The sequence below is a fragment of the Perissodus microlepis genome, chromosome 6 (genome assembly GCF_051167445.1).
Source record: "Perissodus microlepis isolate ML-2025 ecotype Zambia chromosome 6, ASM5116744v1, whole genome shotgun sequence".
NCBI lineage: Eukaryota > Metazoa > Chordata > Actinopteri > Cichliformes > Cichlidae > Perissodus > Perissodus microlepis.
The window spans coordinates 7,959,549-7,979,447 of NC_140466.1; the positions used below are offsets into that span (position 1 = coordinate 7,959,549).

A 19,899-nucleotide genomic window follows, 5' to 3' on the forward strand; every position below is an offset into this window, starting at 1 on the left:
AGAGAAGATTGCCGATAAAATTTCATTTTTTTATGGGGCGGAAAGTTTCATTAATTTGAGGTAAATTTGACAAAAATGTATTTTTCATCACCGTGCTCTTATGCGTCTTCTTTGGGAAGTAGTTCTCTTCGATTCTCAGCAAACGATGTAATGATGTTTAGACAAAATAAATAACTTAAAATAATTACCGTATTAAGCTATAATTGCGAAACAAGAATCTTTCTAAATGCGTTATGTTCTTTAAAAGCACATTGGTCTTTAAATTCTACACATTCCATTGCACAGCCTTTGTCCTCGTCAGGGTAATCCTGAGTGGCTGCAGCAGCTGTCGGTCAGCAGGCCCCGGTCTCTCATTGGCTGGCTCTCCTTTCCGTTAGACTGGAATGCGCCTTGCTCCAATTTGGCTTGGGATGGTCCCCGTCTTCAGTCTGCTGTGTGGCTGTTGCAGTCGGTCACTGTTATTGATGTTTTTTTGCCTCGACATTTCCATGGAAACTGTCCTGGGTTAGGTCTGATCAGCAGCAAGCAGCAGTGCGTGAGAATGGAGATGGAGGAGAAAAACCCGGACCCCAAATACGGTAAGAACAGTTTGTTTTACGGCTTTCTCTTCGATCTTTCTTTTTTCTTTTCTTTAAACGGGGGAAGAAATGGAAACAATGACTGCAATGGATGGATGGGTGTGGACCTCATGAGTGTCATGCAGATCTGGAGCTATCTACATCTTCAGCAACCGGACTATTTTTTTCCCGATTTATCTTTAAACTCTGAGAAAACGCCCTTTAAGTTGCATTTAATTATTCAGTTTGCATTACACAGCGGGTGAAGAATGCGTACTATAAATGAGTCGTTTATTTGTCATTAAATTACAGCCTGTATAACAAACTAAATATAGCTTTAAAAAAAAATCGAACAAAAACTCAACGTAGTTAATTATTGCTCTTTCGGTTAATTAGGGGTAATAAACAGAACTAGGTTGCCGGGTTTTTCCCTGTTAGGCTTTATATGGAGGCGATTCTGTACTGCAGGAACACACAGAAACAGAGCACAGTGGAGAAGGAGAGCACATATGCTGTCTCCTGGGCTCCATAACCATTTGGTATTTTGTAGATTGACATATGGCTGCTTCATCCACAGATGCACACAGCCTTTTGCAAACACATACATTTCACAGATGTTCACAGCTTTTGTCTATTTATTACATTTTCGTACACTTAGTGTGGAAAAATCATCTTCTATGTCAGTCAAATGTATGACTCATTGCAGATTATTATGTGCCACACATGCATTTTTTCCACCACCACCAAGTTAGCAGCCCACAGCAGCCTGGCATGGTCTGGGCAGGGTTGTTATTCATATGGACTGTTGAGTCATGAAGTTTTTGTAACCACTGTTATTCTTTCTTTAATACTCCATGTCTACATTATTACATGAAATGTTGTTCTTAGAAGGCTAAAAACTAAACCACAATCCTCATGCATTGGGAAAACAGCCCTAATACTGCCTTACTATTGAGCTAATCCTTATTTCACAATGCAAATTGAAATGATAAATCCACATCTTCTCCAGTCAACTCCCATAGTGGGCCATTTCCTTGTGGTTTTCCTGTTGCTATACAGTGATCTGTTTTCCTCAACTGCCCTCTCCCATGACTCAAAGGTCAAAGACCATAAGCCCTTTAAACTCAAGATAAAGGTTTATACGACACCAATGTACAATACACATTTCAGCTCCTTAAACATGAGTTTTTATTTGCAGTTTCAGTTTAAACTGTAAGCAGTCACTGGCTTCTTACTACTATTGCCACATTTCCTCCATGCCCACGATGGTGTGCGTGCTTGCAGGCAGGCCACAACCCGCTCTGCCTCGCCTGTGTTCAGCCTTGTCTGTACTACCCACTCAACAGATTTAGGAAAGTGATTTTCAGTCAATATCAAGCTGGGAAATAAACACAAACACACACACACACACATACAGCTCTGTACACAGACAGAGATGCTGCTGACGATATTCGTCATTTTTGATGATCATTGATTTAGTTGGTTTTGGAAAATCTGCTTTTTCTTGATGTGAAAAGTAGCGACTCTGAGGAGTAACAAGAGACAATGATCAAAGCCAGTGGATGACAGATTTATGTAGCTCCTTTAAAAAGACTTTAATATGTTTCCTTGTTTCACTGACCTCATTAGTGGCTTCAGGAGGAGCATTTCAAGCAGTTACAGCTGCTTGGCACAGTACAGGAACAGTTTTACACAGAGTGGCTTCTGTCCTGTATTGTAATGATGTTCAATGAATCTGCGTGCCTGGAACATAAAGATAAAAAATTCATGGATAAGCGCTCTTGTGACGAGATATATTCAGAATGTCTCCTTGTGTGTGCAGTCTGTGAGCGTACATACAATCATGCACAACCACAGTAGGCACTACTATCCCATTAAGGTAGGCAGGGAAAGGTTCATCTGATAACCCCTTTGGGCCCATTAGCGCATCATCAGTCATGACATCATCTCTCCCTTAAACACGCACACATACACGCACACAAACAAATACACGCAGAGTCACACACAGTACTATACAACTAAAGGCTGGATCATTGGCAGATGCTTTTAACCCGTTACTGACCTGAACCTGAGATCTGAAGGGCCTTATACATTTTCACAGCCTAGGTTCTGTGTAATGAAGTACCTGAGGACATCCGGTTACCAAAGTGAAAAAAATATATGTATGTATTTTTAACCTTTTAAAAAATGTGTTTAAGGTGGCAGACTGACATCAGTGAACCTATATGGTATTAATTTTGCCAATAACATAAACGAACAAGACGACTTACACGATATTTGGCAGCCTGAAAACAACAACAAGAAGAACAAATCTGCTCGCATGCTTTTCAGCACAATCAGAGATTGTTTTATGGACAAAACAGGCAAAGAGCCGCCTGTTCCTCCAGCTCTAATGGAGCCGTGTCTCACATTCACAGATGGCCCTACAAATGAAAGGCTGAAGGGAGAATCTCTTAATGTTTATCTTCAGAAGAGAGACAGAGGAAACTTAGTAGTGATGGCAGACTGTGTGGGGTAAAACTAAAAAGCAACAATAATAAATGCTGGAGAAGAAATATCTACACACTCTGTTATTTATTTATTTATTGCAACTCTTCTTTTACAGTATTCTTGCCCAGAATGAATATTCTTACACCAATAGCTTTATAACAGTTTGGTAGTTTGAGCTCCGTTCCATTCAGGTGCTATGGCTTAGCGGCTCTGCTATCATTGGTAAATTTATGAATGAGAAACACACTGTAAAGTGTGTTGTAGATCCTAATAAAGGTTCAAAAGGTGCTACGTATGTGTAGATCATTCAAAATTATGTCTCCAGTGGCCCCTACTCATTTCGTTTGAAGAGAAAAAGCGAATCTACCACTACTGCTGTTCTTAAAAAAATCGATGTACGTCAGTGCTAATACAGGTTAAAATGCTTGATTCATAAGAACAAGGCTGATTTTTGTGGTCATGTCTATTTGCAGAAGAGGCCAAGATACAATATTGTGCCCAAGGCTAAAGTCACCCTTCATTTGTTTATATTTTGCTAGAAAAATGAGAAATGGGTGTAGCAAATTATCAAAACATCTGCAAACATTCATAGGGATACAGTATGTAAGGCAAAAACAGAACTTGCACTATTCTCATGGGTTTGAAAGTTAATATTTGACATGATGGCCTTTATTCTTCAGCGCACTCTGAACTCTCTTATACCTGCATTCTTGTAATTACTTAAAATAGCTCAGGGGCAGATACATCTCTCGGGTCTTGTGTCAGGTCTTTGCTGGATTTTTTGGCTAATTCTTAAAGACATGGCCTTCAGATAGTGTGCATCTGCTGTAGATGCTTTTTAAGCCTGCCACTTTGTTTGTCTGTTTCTTTTCATCCTCTTTTTGTCAAGTTTCCTCTCATTTTTAAAAGACTGAGATATTTCAAGTCTCAAGTTAAGACTAGACTAAAAGTAAGTTAGACACAAAACAAAACAGCAAACATGTTTAAAGTGACCCAATACATGATCAGATGGGAAGCTGTGCCAGAGTCTCAGAATGTGTAAATTCAATGCATTAAAACTCCATCCGGCCATCAGCTTTGAACTGAGAACCTCTTTGCTTTGGAACAACCACAAGTGTTCACACGTTGCACCACTGGTGGTTAGCAAAGTGCACTGGTTAGCTTTGAGAATTTCACAAAGGTTGATTCATTAACCTGTAACCCCAGGAACTCAACTAGTGGTGTAAGTTTTACCATTATTTTATTTTATTATTTTATTTTATTAGTGTATTTTACCATTATATAGCTATTTATGAAGAAAAAAATGTAATCAAATGTACTGAGAATGTTTTAGGGTTTTTTTAAATTTCAGATAAACTTCCTGTGAAATTAATAGTTTAGCTAAGACTTTATGTTCTGACTGCACCATTCTGAGAGTGTTTAAAGAATGTTGTCATGTTTCAGTTCATAAAATGTTCCCACACTGTTACAATCTAACACTGAGTGTGTATTTGAGGTCTGAGATGAAACATTGTTTCATTATGTGATTCTGAAACTGTTTTCATAATGTTGCACTGAGAATGTTTTTCCACTGTAATCTGTCACATGCCAGCAGAGGTGGTCATGTGCCACCAGAGTGGGATGGCGTTATCTCTGATGTGCTTATCAGCTCATTGCTGTGTATATGTCAGACGTGCAATGCATCAACATTTGCCATTGGATGACGGTGGTTATGATGGCTTTGTTCATTGTTCAGTTTGAAACCACTGAGAGGTGGGTGCACTCGGAATGAGGTAACAAGCTGATAAATCAAAACAGGACGCCGAGGAAACAGAAAGAGGGCAAGTCGGCTAAAATTTTAAGAACAAACGACACAGTAGCTCAGGGGTGAGAAATTTTTTTTTTTACAGGTGGCGGTGCAGCTGCAGCACATGCAGGCACACTCTGTAAAACACAGCTTATCTTGTTGATTCAGTGAACTGAGCTGAAGTCTGAAATAACCATTATGTGTTGGAGTTAAAGACTGTTTTGATGTGAGAACAAGCACCCGCAACTGAAGCAAACACTCTCTGCAGCAAGATGTATAAAACTGGCACATTTTAGTTTTTAGTCATGTTTTTGGCAGCTTTGGCAGTTATCAGGTGCCACAAGTCTCTGTTTATTTAGATATCCTGTCTCAATTTTTCCATCGATACTTCTTTGCTTCAATTGGGCTGACGCAGCTTTTGCAAGGAGGAAACCCACAGAGTAAAAGAGGGAATTGGAGGTGAAGGCAGAGCTTTGAAATCTAAAATAAGGAAGTGAAGAGTAAGAAGCTAGAGAACACGCAAGCACTGTTATACAGGAAGGACCTTTAAAGAAACAACAACAGAACACAGAACACTGAGACGTATCTGTAAAACCATCCGTGACACAAACTGAGAGCAAAACAGCACCGGAATGACAAAATATGATGGAAAAGGTAATTCGCCAGCCTGCATTTCTTACATAACTGTGACTGAACGTCTTTTTGATCAACTTGTGAGATAGTTGAGTAATGGCTCACAGTCCTCTAATTGTGATGGCTAATGTGCTGCTTCACTGCTAATAAGCATAGTTTGTCTCAGACAACGTGACGCTCTTTGGTCGTTCCTCCATTGTGTGAGGAGAACACGTGTGTTTAAGTTCTATATGTGTGCGTGTGTGCAAGGGAGAGTGTATTGTTTCCTCGGTAAGTGTAATGCAGTTAGAAGAAACAGCTGGGGTTGGCTTTAGTGCTCGGCCCATTGTTTGTGCTCTAGATCCTTTAATAAAAGTATCTGTTTTTAAAAAAATGTTACAAACTGCTCAACTATAGATTTTAGGAGAAAGTAGTAGGCCTGGTTGACGCTGACAGTAATAGGTCAGTATGTGTGACACATCACAGAGTCTGACATCAGTTCATATTTTAACAGGATGTAGCTTGTGTTTATTAGTGAGAAGTCTTTTCTCACTGTTTCTCAAAAACGTTGGCTTGCACTTTTGGCTTCGTTTCACTGTAACCAATGTGGGTTTGGTTTATACTTCTCTCCCCTGTTGAGTATGAGGTGTTTCCATGGCGGCTGGCGATGTCCACAGGGAGCTCCCACTGTCACCGGGGAGCCATTTTGTGGGTTGCTAGGCATGACGGTCAGGCAGAAGAATCCTTTTGTTCTGTAGAAGTCACTACATGAAGTCACTCTAATGAAATACTCCCTTGTACACATATATACATTCCAGATAAAAGCATTTTCTGCAACACTTTGGCCTGCAGCCTACCTGTAAATGTGTAGTAAATGTAGTGATTATTATTTCGTAGCTAGTTTCACTTTGGTTTAAACACCAGAGGCAGTGACAGCTATATTTTGATTGCCTAATTTTTTCTTATTATCCAAATGTCATTTATTTATTTCACTTATTTATTTTTGTGTAAAAATGTACCAAAAGCTGCGTATGTAAAGCAGCTTACGTCTTTCTCTTTTTCTCTCTTTTGTTTTTGTTTTTGGTTCTTTCTTTTCTTCTTCTTTTGCATTTCCACAGTAGACGCCACAGATACAGACAGGAAATGTGGTGAGAGACAAAGAGGGAGGATGTGCAACATGACTCCGTTAAAAGGGCGGGCCTGTCATAAAGTGTTTTTACCATAAGCCCAAAAAAGTGTTGAGCAGCTTAGACAGACGTCTTACATAAAAGAGGAAACTTTTTTCATTACAATTATGACATATGCTATGTCAGTCATAGATAGTGCTATATATATATATATTTTTTTTTAAAAAGGCCCTTTCCTGATTTTTTGCATATTTGATGCCAAAGCTGTCAGAGCAATCAGGTTGCTTATTTTCCAGTCAGCAGTCCAAGACCCATATAATCAATCTGGTATTATTTTAAACATTAAATGCAGCAGATACAAATTACTGAGAAACAACACTGTGCAACATTTTTGCTTCACCAGGAGTTTTTAATTCTATGCTTTCAGCAAAAATGAAATATGAAGACAAGACACGACAATGAAGGTTACAAGGGGTCAATTGTTAAATGTGAAAAATAATGACCTGTGACTCAGGCTGGCTGTTGAAGCTTAGGATGGAGTTGTGCAGAAGAAGGAGGCATGTGAGCTGTTAAACTAATAAGCCAAGAAAGGAGGATAAATCTTGACATATTATGCTTGTTCCCAGCTGCCTATGTTATGCACTTTATTAGAGTAGCTTTGCATGATTCATTGCTTCAAATAATGTTTATTTATAATTTTTTATCTTATACTTGAGGCATACCCTTTGTTTTTCCTTTTGAAGAAACAAGCTCCCTTACCTATTAATAAAGTAGTAGTAATGCAGTATGTACTATTTTACAGAAAAAAAAGGGGAAATTATATTAGGACAGAACCAAACACATCTAAGAGGGCCAAAGATTTTCTGCCGCCAAACATTATGGCATAGAAATCTGATTGAAACTCCTGGGTAGCTGAAGAGGCCGATGAATGATGGGATGCAGATGTGCAAGTTGTTGAGGTGCCTCACCCACATGGGCGAGGCAAACTCACAAACACAGAGACGTACACAGGGGACAAGAAACACAGGGAATGGGAGGCAAATGGAAAGACGGGAGTCTTGGTGAAGACCATAAAATATTTATGAAAAATCATTATGGACTCTCAAAATAGCTGTAATACAAAAATGTATCTTATATACTTTATTCACAATCCAAAAGCAAAGCCCAACAATGTAATTGTATACCTGTGTTGTTAACTTTTAATACACGTTTGGTGTAGTTGTTCTGCCCCTTATCAAACTGATTTCTAAAAATACATTCCAAGAAAATTTAAATTAAAAAAATAACCATGCCCTTAAAAGTTGTTAATTGTATGATTAATATAGACAGTGTATCCCATAAACGTACTGTTGTACAAGTACACTGTTATACTGTGAATTTATATTCAGCTGTATCTCCCAGATCTTTCGACATGTGTCTGTCTCAGATAGATGACCGGTCAGTGTCAGAGCCGACCTGACTGTTGTCCATTTATCCATCGGGTCACCAGTCCAGTGCAGGGATAACGCAGAAAGACAAACAGCCATTCACACTCACATTTACACCTACACCAACTTTAGAATCACCAATTAACCGAACCACAAACATGTGATTTGGACTGTGGGAGAAAGCCAAGGTACCCCGAGAAAATCAGTTCAAACACAGGGAGAACATGAACTCCACACAGAAAAGCCCCAGGCGGCCAGCTTTGAAAGCAGGATCTTTTTTTTTTGCTGTGAGGGAACAGAGTTAACCACTGCCCCACTGTGCTCCACTTCTTTCAGCAGATGTGGTTTACATTTTGAAAGACGACCATTAATCGAAGAATATCTCTGAAATGAGAACAAATTAAGGAAACCTCGGGTTTCATTTCCCCAGGTTTAATTTTGGGATCAATTCACCACAGCCTTTGTCAAGTATCAAGAGACTGAAAGCCATTGTTTAAAGTCTAATTTCTAATAACAGGCATTACTAAACCTGTTGTTCTGTTTTCGTCCACAGGGGAGTCCAGAAAGTTTGATCCAAACTTCAAAGGGCCGATCCACAACAGGTGAGACGTCTGCTTTGATTACTGGGGATCTTTTGCTGTCGGCTGTATATAGCAGACTTTAATGGCAACATGTTGCACCTGCTTTCCCTTCCTCTTTTCTTTCCTCAGGGGCTGCACAGATATCCTCTGCTGTATACTCTTCATCTTAGCCTTGCTGGGGTACTTTGCTGTGGGTATCATTGGTAAGACTGATCTCTCATCACTATAGTGTGTTCTGAGCATTATTTATATTTAGGTTGTTATGTTTTTTTACCATACAAAATTTGTGCATGGGTGGTGTCTAATATTATTTATCAGAAGTGGGAAGTGAGGCACTACCTTGGGTGGAGTGAGACGAACTTTATTAACATGTAGTCCAAGTCGTGTGAAAATACCTGTTTTCACAGTAGCCAGTCTACATAAGCCAAGTTATAAATAAAATAGTTTCTGACTGGTTGTAATTCTACTGCCTCAAAGAAGGAAGTAAAACATCCTGTTCAACATCTCTGTGCAGCTCTCCTCCATTGTGAGGTTTGATGAGACAGAAAGCTACGTATGAGCTCGAAGCCAGAATAAACAAGTGAGAGTGATTTTTCCAAAGGTTTTCTCATCATTAGGCACCACAGAGGTAACACTACCAGCTACTTGCATTTTGGAAACACTTGTGAAAATTCAACCACTGCCAAAGTTATTTAGGTCAAAACACCTGCCCGTGCATCATGCACACTGATTACTGCACGTACTACAACATCTGTTTACAAAGTAATTATTTGCATTATCTGTAACTTGAAGTCTTGCACATCGGCTACATTCCCTCCACCCAACCACAAGCCCCCACTACAACCAATACCTTTGAAAAGCAACATAAGTGGCCATCAGTTTTCAAGCAAAACATACAATGTACATTTACTGTTAAATTATAACACATATTCCCAACCTCACAGGACTTATCTAGCAATTTATAAGTGACTTTATAAGACTGCAGCTTAGGTAAACCAGGAAATGCCTCAGACACCACCCAGTGGAAGGAAAGATAGCTGAAGCCAAAGTTAGATGAAATAGATAAGCGTTACGCAACATGTTTTATTTTTATGTTATGACTTACACTGAGGATCACTCCAGTCTGTCCCACACTCTGTGTATGCTGTGAAGGCTGGAAGGTGTTTACACATTAAAGTCACAATACTGTGTGGGTCTACTTTCTCAGTCTTTCTTTTTAACTCCTTCATGAGGCCGTTGTCTAATTTAAGACCAGGAGCTTTTTAAGACTCAGACTCAGACTTTAATTCAGAAATTTTCATATATCTGAATTTCTAAATGTATTAGAAGATGTTTATTTTATTTAAGCATTAAATAAAAGGAGCGTGCTCATGAGGAATTTAAGATGGTATTTTATTTCTTTACTTCCTGATGTTCTCTTTGCAGCCTGGTCTCAAGGGGACCCCAGGAAAGTCATTTATCCCACAGACAGCAGAGGTCAGTTCTGCGGACAAGCTGGGACACCTCTGGAGTAAGTTACAGTGTAAAAGAGCATTTGTGTTCTTGGAAACCTTCTATAATTGGATGATCTTAAGTATGATAATACTATAATAACAACAATAAAAATAATTGCTTTAATTTCATACTCTTTATTTAGTGCTTACATTTATTTATGATGAATGCAGGTGGTCACAACAGTTTAAGAAATGTTCAAAGTTACTTGTGTGGCCACTTTGATCAACACAGGCCACTGTAGCAGGCAGCAAATGCAGTTATTTTACAAGTAATATATCCTGTTTTACTAACTGCACACCCAAGGATTTGTTTGGAGGAAATACTGGTACTTTAATTGCATGTTACTCAGCCTGAATCATGAAATAATTGCAAGAAATTTCAAATTTTCTATTCTAATTCTAACTGGAGAGTTTATTGAATCTTCTGACAAGTGTTGAGCGGGCGGGCAGCCCGGGTTCGAGTCCAACCCGCATGTCTTCCCCTCTCTCTCTGCCCCTGCTTTCCTGTCCTCTCTTCAGTGTGTCTATCAAATAAAAGTTGAAAAAGGCCCAAAACAAAAAACATTATTTTTAGCAGCATTGTGATAAGGTTTTTCCTCTGGCACAGAGGAAAAAATTAGGCATTCTTTTGTAGATACACTAATCGATAGTGAAATCCAACAGGTCACCAGGAAACAAAACCAAACCACAAAAGATGGTGATCACAGTTGCAGAAGAAACAAAGTTCCCTAAAAGACAATGGATGAAATAGGACTTCAAATCAAGACTTCAGAAACCATAGAGTTATAGTACAATGACTGCATCCTTATCGTCTATGAAGACCTAATAACATTGTCATTTCACTGTGACACAACAGGAAGAAACCGCTTCTGTTCTACTTCAACATCCTGAAATGTGCCAGCCCTCTTGTGCTGCTGGAGTTTCAGTGTCCCACCACACAGGTCAGAAGCATTACTCACTTTATTTTAAGTTGTTCTCAGTCTACTCTAAAGTGTTCAAGTTACGCGGTTAAATGTTAATGTCTTTGTTGTTACATGTGTCCAGTTATGCGTGGAAAGCTGTCCTAATAGGCATCTTACATTGATAAAAGCCAAGGTAGGACATAAAGATGACCAGGAATACTACAGAAAATACTGCAAGGAAGGCGTGGACTTCACTGGACTGGTAAGCATTGAAAAATTAGATTATTCATATTGTACACGTTTCAAGGGGTTCTGCTAAATGTTTTCTATTATTCAGAGTCCGCCAGAGATCCTTAAAGATGGCTTGTGCCCAGCTATGCTGATGCCCAGTAAAGCCTGTAAGTGAGATTCTCTGTGTTAAACTGTTTTAAAGGACTTTTGTTTCTGCAGGAAAGTGAAACTAATAAAACCCCTCCCTCCACAGTCACACGCCGGTGCCTTCCTGCTTTGGCAACATTAAAAGGTGGTGTTGTGGTGGTGGGCAACGAGACGACTTTCGATGACGGAAATAGTGGCACTGTCAATGCCAGTGATGTGCTGGAGGCATCAAAGTGAGTGTTTTTCATTGTATAGCAACATGTATGTGCAGCATGTTGCTATTTTATGTTGTCCTAAACCCATAAAACATAAACAACAAAGTGTGTGAAATGAGTTTAACCAAATGAAACTTTTTCTTCATATTTGTTCTTCTTTATTCATTAAATTTAATGTTTGACTAGCTGTCAGAAAATACTTGGTAGCTAGTTTGATGATTAATTTATTCATTCAATATCTGTTGGCCTTAAGCTGTAAGCGTAAGACTCTTTCAGCCCTGTCCGACTGCTGTTTAGTGAATGATTGCTTGTTTTCAATGACCTTGGCACTTATCATGCTAGACATGAGGCATATCAGCTTATCAGTCCCCCTTTACATCTCACTGCAGTGACTCTGGCTGAAGCCTCTGTGTGCTTCAGTTCTGCTCTATTTGTGTTTACCTCAGAAGGTCCTTGTGTTACTGTTTTCCTTCCTGCTCTCACTGCAGAGAGGTTTTCATTGCTCCCTGTATGTTATTCATGAAGATGATGAGTAATACTTCCTGTTGTTTTCTTGCAGCAGACAGCTTCCTAGAGCTGGATAGCTTCATGCTCCAATACTAAATTGTATGTCGCATATTACGTCAGATATGTTTTCATATAAATTTCATATAAATTTATAACTTAATTATTTTGTCTGGTGACAGCTATGCTTGTTTTCTTAATCTTAGTCTATTAGTTCCTCGGTATAGATGTCCAAAGCTAACAAAAGGTTATTGGACAGCTAATGTTAAATGTTAAATATTCAGAGGTTAAAACTGTAGCACTAACATCACTGGAACACTGGAAGTGGTGTAAAATCCAAAATCCAGATCATAAATGACCTAGCATGAGATCATAGGGTAGTGATTCATCAGCATAGCAAACAGTACAGACAATAGTTAGGAGAAAGGTCCAAAACTACTGAGTCCGTGCGCAAAAGCAACACAAGGAATTCCCTTGAACAAAATAAAGCAAAGTCCTGTGAAATATAACAAGAAATAACTGAACAAAACCCCAAAACATCCTTGTAGCCTCTGATGAAGGTCAGTCAACCTTTGGAGGAAGCCTTGTGTCTCTTAAACCTTTTTAACCTATGGGTAGTCACTCTGAAGTCATATCATGTCAGGGCAACACTGCTAAATGAAGTTAGTGTTTAGCTGTGTGTAGCAGGCAAAACAGTCCTCTTCATTGCTTTAGTAAGTTTTTACAGACAGCTGCAGAATGGTGGTAAACTGAAAAGACAAAATGTTTCTGAAAATGTGTTAAAATAGCAGAGCTTATGAGGAGATATATTTCAGTAATTGATCGGTTCATGTGGACATGTGCAGAGGAGACAGTGGATTCATTGGGCAAAGGATGACAAATATAGAGCTGCTAGGCTGAAGGAAAAGAGGAAGAGGCCTCAAACAAGGTTAATGGAGGTAATGAAGGATGATATGAAGAGGGTTAGTGTGACAGAGAGATAGGGGGGCAGATCCACTGTGGTGGCTTGTAAAGGGAGCAGCTGAAAGAAAAAGCAGAAGAAGAAGAAGAAGATCAGTTTGTTTACATGACCATTTTTGACTTTTTGAATAACCTTTTCTTATATTTTGTGACTTTTAGGGCTCTATACAACATGGGGTTCTTTTTAAGCATCCGTTCTCTAATAAACACAATATTTCTAATATGACAGTTAAATGTTTAAGGATATATATGGTCATGTTTTTAGACTCATTTCATTTTGTTACAGGAAGTCAAATATAGCTGTGGAAGCTCGTCAGGTCGCCATGAGAATCTTTGAGGACTACACTCATTCTTGGCATTGGATATTACTGTAAGTCTCCCTACTCTCTGCTATCACAGTAATAGACTAAATGTTCAATCACAGAACTACATAACTTAAAAATTAGGATATAAAACCAGAATATATAGACAGAACACCTTCATCACCAAGTCATTAACCATAATATGTGTCCAACCTCTCCAGCGGTCTGGTGATAGCCATGGTCGTCAGCTTGATTTTCATCGTCCTGCTGCGATTCTTGGCTGGCATCATGGTCTGGATCATGATTATTTTGGTTATCCTAGTCATTGGTTATGGTAAGTCCTTAGCTTCTGACAAAGTTAAAGATTGTTCTGACTGAAAAAAAGGTCAGCCAATTAACTTGTCCATTTTTAGGCATTTTCCACTGTTACATGGAGTTTGCCAGCTTGAAGGGTGAGCCTGGTGCTGATGTCACCATTCGTGACCTGGGCCTGCAGACGGACTTCTCTGTCTACCTGCAGATCAGGCAGACCTGGCTGGCTTTCAGTAAGCACAGACACACTTTCATTCTTTAGCATGTCTGTGGATGAAGAGTTGACAAATCCCAATAATCTGTTGTGTTCTGTTCGCAGTGATTATCCTGGCTATTGTGGAGTTCATTATCATCCTGCTACTCATCTTCCTCAGGAAGAGAATAATGATTGCCATTGCCCTCATCAAAGAGGCCAGCAGGTCAGTGTGAAATGTGATTTACACCAGGATCTCCCTGGTCTGTTCTCCTGGTTAAAATTGAAAAGTAACCAGATGTGCTCACATATTTAAAAAGTTAGCAGTAGACCAGATGAGAATTATCCCTCGCTGTTGTGATCTTACAGTATGCAGCTTTAATGTTGCACATCTCATCTCTAGCCTGGCATGACTAGAAATCAGATGGAGTTTTATGAATTTAATTGCCAGCTGTTATGTTAGAGTACATCTGTCTAGTGTTAAACAGCTGAGATAAAACAGACAAAATTAACCACCAGTGGGTTAAAGTAGCAGAGTACGTCACTTCTTAAGAATCAGATATTTCCTGTATGACACACCCGAAGACCAAATGTAGCTCAGTGGACTATTGCACATGCATTCATAAGATGTGCATGAACTATTTCTGTCCCAGCAAGTGTTAGGCAATAATATGTTAATGCTGTAATCATTGCTGGTGCTAAAAGATTCATTGCATTTGCTTCCTTAGCAATAAAACATCATTGTAAATCAGCTTTACCCTTCCTGCTATACAGTATTACACTCTTAGAACAAATGTATTAAAAAATGTGTTGGACACATGTAACAAATTTTGTGTGAATTTTGACATGATGTTTGTTTAAAAAAATGCATGCTATTTTCTTTGTAGAGCTGTTGGCCACGTTATGTCATCGCTGTTCTACCCACTGCTGACCTTTGCCCTTCTGGCTGTGGTGATCGCTTACTGGGCCATTACTGCAGTGTATCCTTTCAGTTGTCTATGATAATCAAAGATAATCCGAACCTAATTGTCTCCTTTCATCACGGTAGCAGGTATAGCATGACTTTTAAGCAAGGATGTACTTTGCATTCTTCTCCTTGACATGTCTGAACAGCTTCTTATCCACCTCTAATGAGCAGGTGTACAAAGTTTTCAACACCTCTGACTGCCCATTCTCACGAGAGACCTGTGACCCCAAGGTATGCTTCTAAATGTCACTGTTCTGTTAAATTAGCCTGCTAAAGATATTGTAGGTGGCAAGGTGGCAAAGTTATTGGTTGTAAACAAGCACCTGTTTACCTGCACAGCAGCATAGATCACAGAATGAAAGATGTCTTACAATATGCCCCTTCTCTCTCTTTCTCTTGTTCAAAGACATTCAACTCCTCCAATGCATCACTTGTGTGTCCAGATGCAGAGTGCCTGTTTGCTTTTTATGGTGGTGAGACTCTCTACCATAAATACCTCATCCTCTTTCAGTTCTACAACGTCTTCCTTTTCTTTTGGTGTGCAAACTTTGTGACGGCCTTGGGCCAAGTCACTTTGTCGGGTGCATTTGCATCATATTACTGGGCCTTCAAGAAGCCTGAGGATATCCCTGCCTACCCCATCTTCTCCTCTCTTGGAAGGGCCCTGAGGTTTGAAAATACATTTTTAATAATAACAGTTTTTTTTATTTGTAGAATTGTTTTAGCGCAGCTTGAAAGGCTTACATGGTAAGATATCTACAACACTGACAGGAAGTTTTCTCCAAAATGTTTAAAGTTTTGTTACCCTAAGATAGAATGACTGATGCTCACAACTGGCCTCTGTTTCCTTGTGCTGATTAGATACCACACAGGCTCTCTGGCTTTTGGCTCTCTCATCCTGTCTTTAGTCCAAGTTATCAGGGTCCTTCTGGAGTATCTGGATCACAAGTTAAAAGGTGAGCTATAACATTGCCTTTTGGTCTCTGTTTATTGTCTTATAATTAAAGTCTGTGTTTGTATGGATTTACATTGTTGATACAGACTGTTAAATATACATGCAAAGTGCAAGTTTTGCATGTAAAGTACTTGATTCTTATGTTATCATAAACTGTTCCTGCTTCTAAGGTGCTCAAAACAAATTTGCTAAGTTTCTGCTAAGCTGCTTGAAGTGCTGCTTCTGGTGTCTGGAGAAATGTATCAAGTTCCTGAACAGAAATGCGTACATCATGGTGAGTTCCTGTAACTGGACACAGCGGCCTGACAGACCGTCTCAACCGTTAAAGCGCTTCACAATCGTCTTTTTAAATTTTTTTCCTCTAGATTGCAATCTATGGAAAAAACTTCTGCACCGCAGCCCGAGATGCCTTTTTCCTTCTCATGAGAAACATTATTCGGTGAGATTTCATTCATATTCATATTTTATTCACTATTTGCTATTCTTAGCGTGTTTTAATTCAACACTCTCATATTCTGCACAGGGTGGCTGTTTTAGATAAAGTGACCGACTTCCTGCTGTTCCTTGGGAAGCTCCTTATTGTTGGCATTGTTGGTAAGAGAGTTTTTTTTTATTTTATTTTTAGATCCAACTGTAGAGAGAAAAGTCTGCCTTTCTAGTGTAGATCTACTAATTCACCTTTTTCCTGCATAGGGATTTTCTCTTTCTTCTTCTTCTCCGGAAGAATCAAAGCTGTAGAGCAGGCTGCTCCATCTCTCAACTACTATTGGGTCCCAATACTGGTAGGCACAATTATATTAATAAGGTTTGGTGTTAGTCTTCAGTTTGTCTGTGGCCATTTAATGACATGTGTGACTTTCTCCTGTTAGACAGTGGTAGTGGGATCCTACCTCATCGCCCATGGCTTCTTCAGTGTGTATGCTATGTGTGTGGACACACTTTTCCTCTGCTTCTGTGAGTAATTTTTGCCAAATATCCACATTTTCTCTCTTCCTTTTTTACAAACACCTGTCTAAATGTGAGCTGCTGGTTTCGTCTTATTCCGGATAGTTTTCTGACCTTTCTTCTCTTTGTCTCATTTTTCCTATTAATTTCACTTTACTTTAAACCCTACACATTCCTTTCTTTCACCTTTTCATTTTCCCTTAATTTTCCATTAACCCATTCAAAAACACAACATACCCATGCACTTATAAGGTGAGGACTTGGAAAGAAATGACGGCTCTTCTGATAGGCCTTACTTCATGTCCCCTGAGCTGCATGATATCCTCTCCAAATCAAAGCCGGTGGAGGAAGATCGCAATGGTGTTGAGCAGGCGGATGCTGCGAAACAAGTGGACGAAGTTAAAGTGGAGGAGGAAACACCTCTTCAGCAGCAGGATGGAGAAATACAGCTGAAAGAACAGACAAAGCTGAAAGGGGAAAATGAGGAGGAGCAGGCTTTGCAGTCAAAGATAGATGCTGACGAGTCAAAAGAGGAGAAGACGGAGGAACAAAAGATCAGTCTGGAAGATGAGACTGAAAGGAAAGAAGAACCAGAAGTGAAAGAGATGTCAGAAAAGCAGGAGTTGAAAACGGAGGAAAAGGTGGAGGAGGTGTCCGCTGCACCTGTGGAGGCAGAGAAAGAGGAGACTGGTGAAAAGAATGAGAAAAAAGAGGAGACTAAGGAAGAAAAACCTTCATCTGGACCACAGGAGTAGATGTTGCAAAGCACCTGAGGCTCAGAAAATCTCATAGAGCATAAAGAATGAAAGATGTGCAACTATACCTTTGTGATATGGACCTGTTAAATGTACGCCATACAACAAGCTAAAGTTTCAGATTGCTTTGCTATGTGAGTATAGGAGGGATGTCCACCTGGAGAGGGTTGAAGGTTTGAAGCAGGTCAAAAGCCCAGTGCATCTCTGTAGCTTGAAAAAAAAACAAAACGCTCTCTTGTGTTGGTTTTAGAACAGTGTTGGTTTTTATATCGTGAAGATCTGTTGAACATCGTGAGTGCTGAACCTGTGCCTGATTACTGTCACTAATATTTGTTGTCTTAATGCTGTTAACAAATGCACTACAGATACACTTAAGTACCGTGTTTACAGTCAGAACAAACACATCTCAATCAAATCTCTTTCACTGTTTACAATAATACCAGCTGACGCCAAAATGTTAACAGACATATTTGATATACTGTATGAATATTGGATTTTTTCCCCTATGGAACTTGTACATATACAGTAGTGTACATCTGTTATGTATTTTTTGGCTTCAGTCAAGTGGAGATCCTTGCAGAGAGGGGTTCCATATATTGTCTTTCCACCTACTTGCCTTGGTATTTTGGACTGACGTAAGTGCTGTGATTGTGTCGCCATGATGAAGCCATCATGACCTCTCGGACTCTACGAACCCCCCAGTTTGTTTACTGATGCCTCCTGCCTTGCTCTGTCCCTCTCCTTAAATCTCTCTCTCTCTCTCTCTCTTTAAGCACTGCATGGTACTGACATGACCTTCTGAATGCTAACTAACATCTTAAGTCTCTGGATGCTTTTGTACCTTTTTCCTGTCACTTTGTGAAAGATCTAAGTCGTTTTTCCACTAAATTTTCTGATGACATTCCGTCATCACTGCGTGTCAATCTTGATTAAAGGTGATTGTATTTTAATCGTAGTAGTTCAGAATTTCAAGTTTGGTTGGTGTTTTGAAGCAGGTGAGTTTTCATGTGAAATAAATCCCTGGCAATGATTTAAAGCACCTTTAAAGCACACAACAACAAATTTTACATGCCAAAATCAGTTTGTATAAATTTCTCTTCTTCTTCCTCCTTAAAATAATTATCACTTGAATAAATCTACAGTTGGGCTTTAGATACTTAAATCAGAATATCTCTCTCTTTGTTATTAAGAGCATTTTCTTCACAATTGTTTCCCATTTATAGCTTGTGAGCCCTTAAAAGAAGTGGCATCGTGTATACATTGTGACCCTTAATCACATGCTATTGAATTTTGTGTGGAAGTTACTTGTGAACAGTTTGAACTAAGGAATACATGATGAGGTACATGAAGAAAGGAATGAGAAAAGTCATTAAAATAAACGATACATTGTAACCTAAATATGCCTTTTCCCCTTTTTTTCCTTTTAGTCATGTCATTCAGGGGTTTTTTTAGGAGTATTTAAAGGATCTCCCCCACCTAATTAGATAATACTCAAAGCAATTTACTTAAGTACACCTTAGGGGGCTGTAAGATAAAACTGGCGGCAGATAGACAATGCATAAATAAAAGAAAGATAGATTACAGATCTGTGTTGGTGTGTGTGAGAAAATTGTTCTTCAACTCTCTCTTGTCCATGTTGCAGTGGAGGACCTGGAGCGCAATGATGGATCACAGGAGAGGCCGTATTTCATGTCGCAGGACCTGCTCACACTCCTCAAGAAGTCTAATGAAGATTACAAATCAATGGACTAAGCCTCAGTTTGTATTCATGGGTGTATTTTTCTGTGTGTGTGTGTATGTGTGTGTGTCTCAAGTTAAAAGAACAAAAGGAGGAATTACAGTGCCATTTCATTTGTACATAAACAGTGTATTTGTATCGAACTGTCAAATCGGATTCATTTCTATTGTTTTTATGATATTACTCTTTGTTTTGTATTTTGTCACAAACTCTTAATTATCTCTCTTTACCTGCATGCACAGGTTGAGATTTATTACAGAAGGAATATGTGAGCTGGAGTTACAGATGATAAGCCCTGTTGCCTTAAGAGCTATTGCTTTCTGTTTCATTGTATATTTGGATTTTATGTCTATATGGAAGTTTCAGTGGGTCCAGTTTAAGGCAGATTGAGTAAAGCTGTGCTTTATTAGTTTAACTAAGCATATTGCACTGTTTAAAAATTAACTCACCAAAGCAAAATTGCTTAACTGCAAAATCTTAGTATGATAACCAAAGCCTTAAGAGATTACAAATGACCCAAGTGGTTTAACCTGGATATAGACTCAATATTTTAATAGCTTTGTCTTTATTCTTTTTTGTGTCATACATGCCACTGAAAATGAAACATGTTCATACTGTGTGAATTTTGACTTTGTAAAATGTTTACATTGTCTTTTCTTTTGTATTCAACTAATAAATGTTGGTTTTGACATCCTCCTTT

The 19,899-nt window shown here is 39.0% G+C and overlaps 1 protein-coding gene across 3 annotated transcripts; it reads left to right on the forward strand.

The window, feature by feature from the left end:
• The first annotated feature begins 391 nt into the window (after positions 1-391).
• slc44a2 (solute carrier family 44 member 2 (CTL2 blood group)) lies at positions 392-19,895 on the forward strand. Of its 3 annotated transcripts, none has more exons than XM_084930470.1 (22): positions 392-578; positions 8,553-8,601; positions 8,710-8,783; positions 10,006-10,090; positions 10,930-11,014; positions 11,118-11,237; positions 11,313-11,373; positions 11,460-11,586; positions 13,319-13,402; positions 13,556-13,668; positions 13,748-13,879; positions 13,966-14,065; positions 14,727-14,819; positions 14,953-15,037; positions 15,213-15,475; positions 15,668-15,762; positions 15,932-16,035; positions 16,127-16,200; positions 16,285-16,355; positions 16,455-16,543; positions 16,631-16,715; positions 19,104-19,895. In XM_084930470.1, the coding sequence occupies exons 1-22, from the start codon at positions 542-544 to the stop codon at positions 19,211-19,213; spliced, it is 2,136 nt and encodes a 711-aa protein (XP_084786596.1). In that variant the 5' UTR covers positions 392-541; the 3' UTR covers positions 19,214-19,895. The 3 variants fall into 3 exon arrangements, with proteins under 3 accessions (XP_084786596.1, XP_084786594.1, XP_084786595.1); XM_084930468.1 differs by lacking the exon at positions 19,104-19,895 and adding an exon at positions 16,959-18,859 and having other exon boundaries at positions 393-578; XM_084930469.1 differs by lacking the exons at positions 392-578; positions 19,104-19,895 and adding exons at positions 5,338-5,487; positions 16,959-18,859.
• The last annotated feature ends 4 nt before the right edge of the window (positions 19,896-19,899 follow it).

What these genes read in the sequence shown, in the direction of transcription:
- slc44a2 (XM_084930468.1), top strand. Translation starts at nt 542, where the DNA reads ATGGAGATGGAGGAGAAAAACCCGGACCCCAAATACG. An exon ending in TCTGGATCACAAGTTAAAAG is followed by an intron (nt 15,763 to 15,931) that starts GTGAGCTATAAC and finishes CCTGCTTCTAAG; the next exon opens with GTGCTCAAAACAAATTTGCT. An exon ending in ACAGAAATGCGTACATCATG is followed by an intron (nt 16,036 to 16,126) that starts GTGAGTTCCTGT and finishes TTTTTCCTCTAG; the next exon opens with ATTGCAATCTATGGAAAAAA.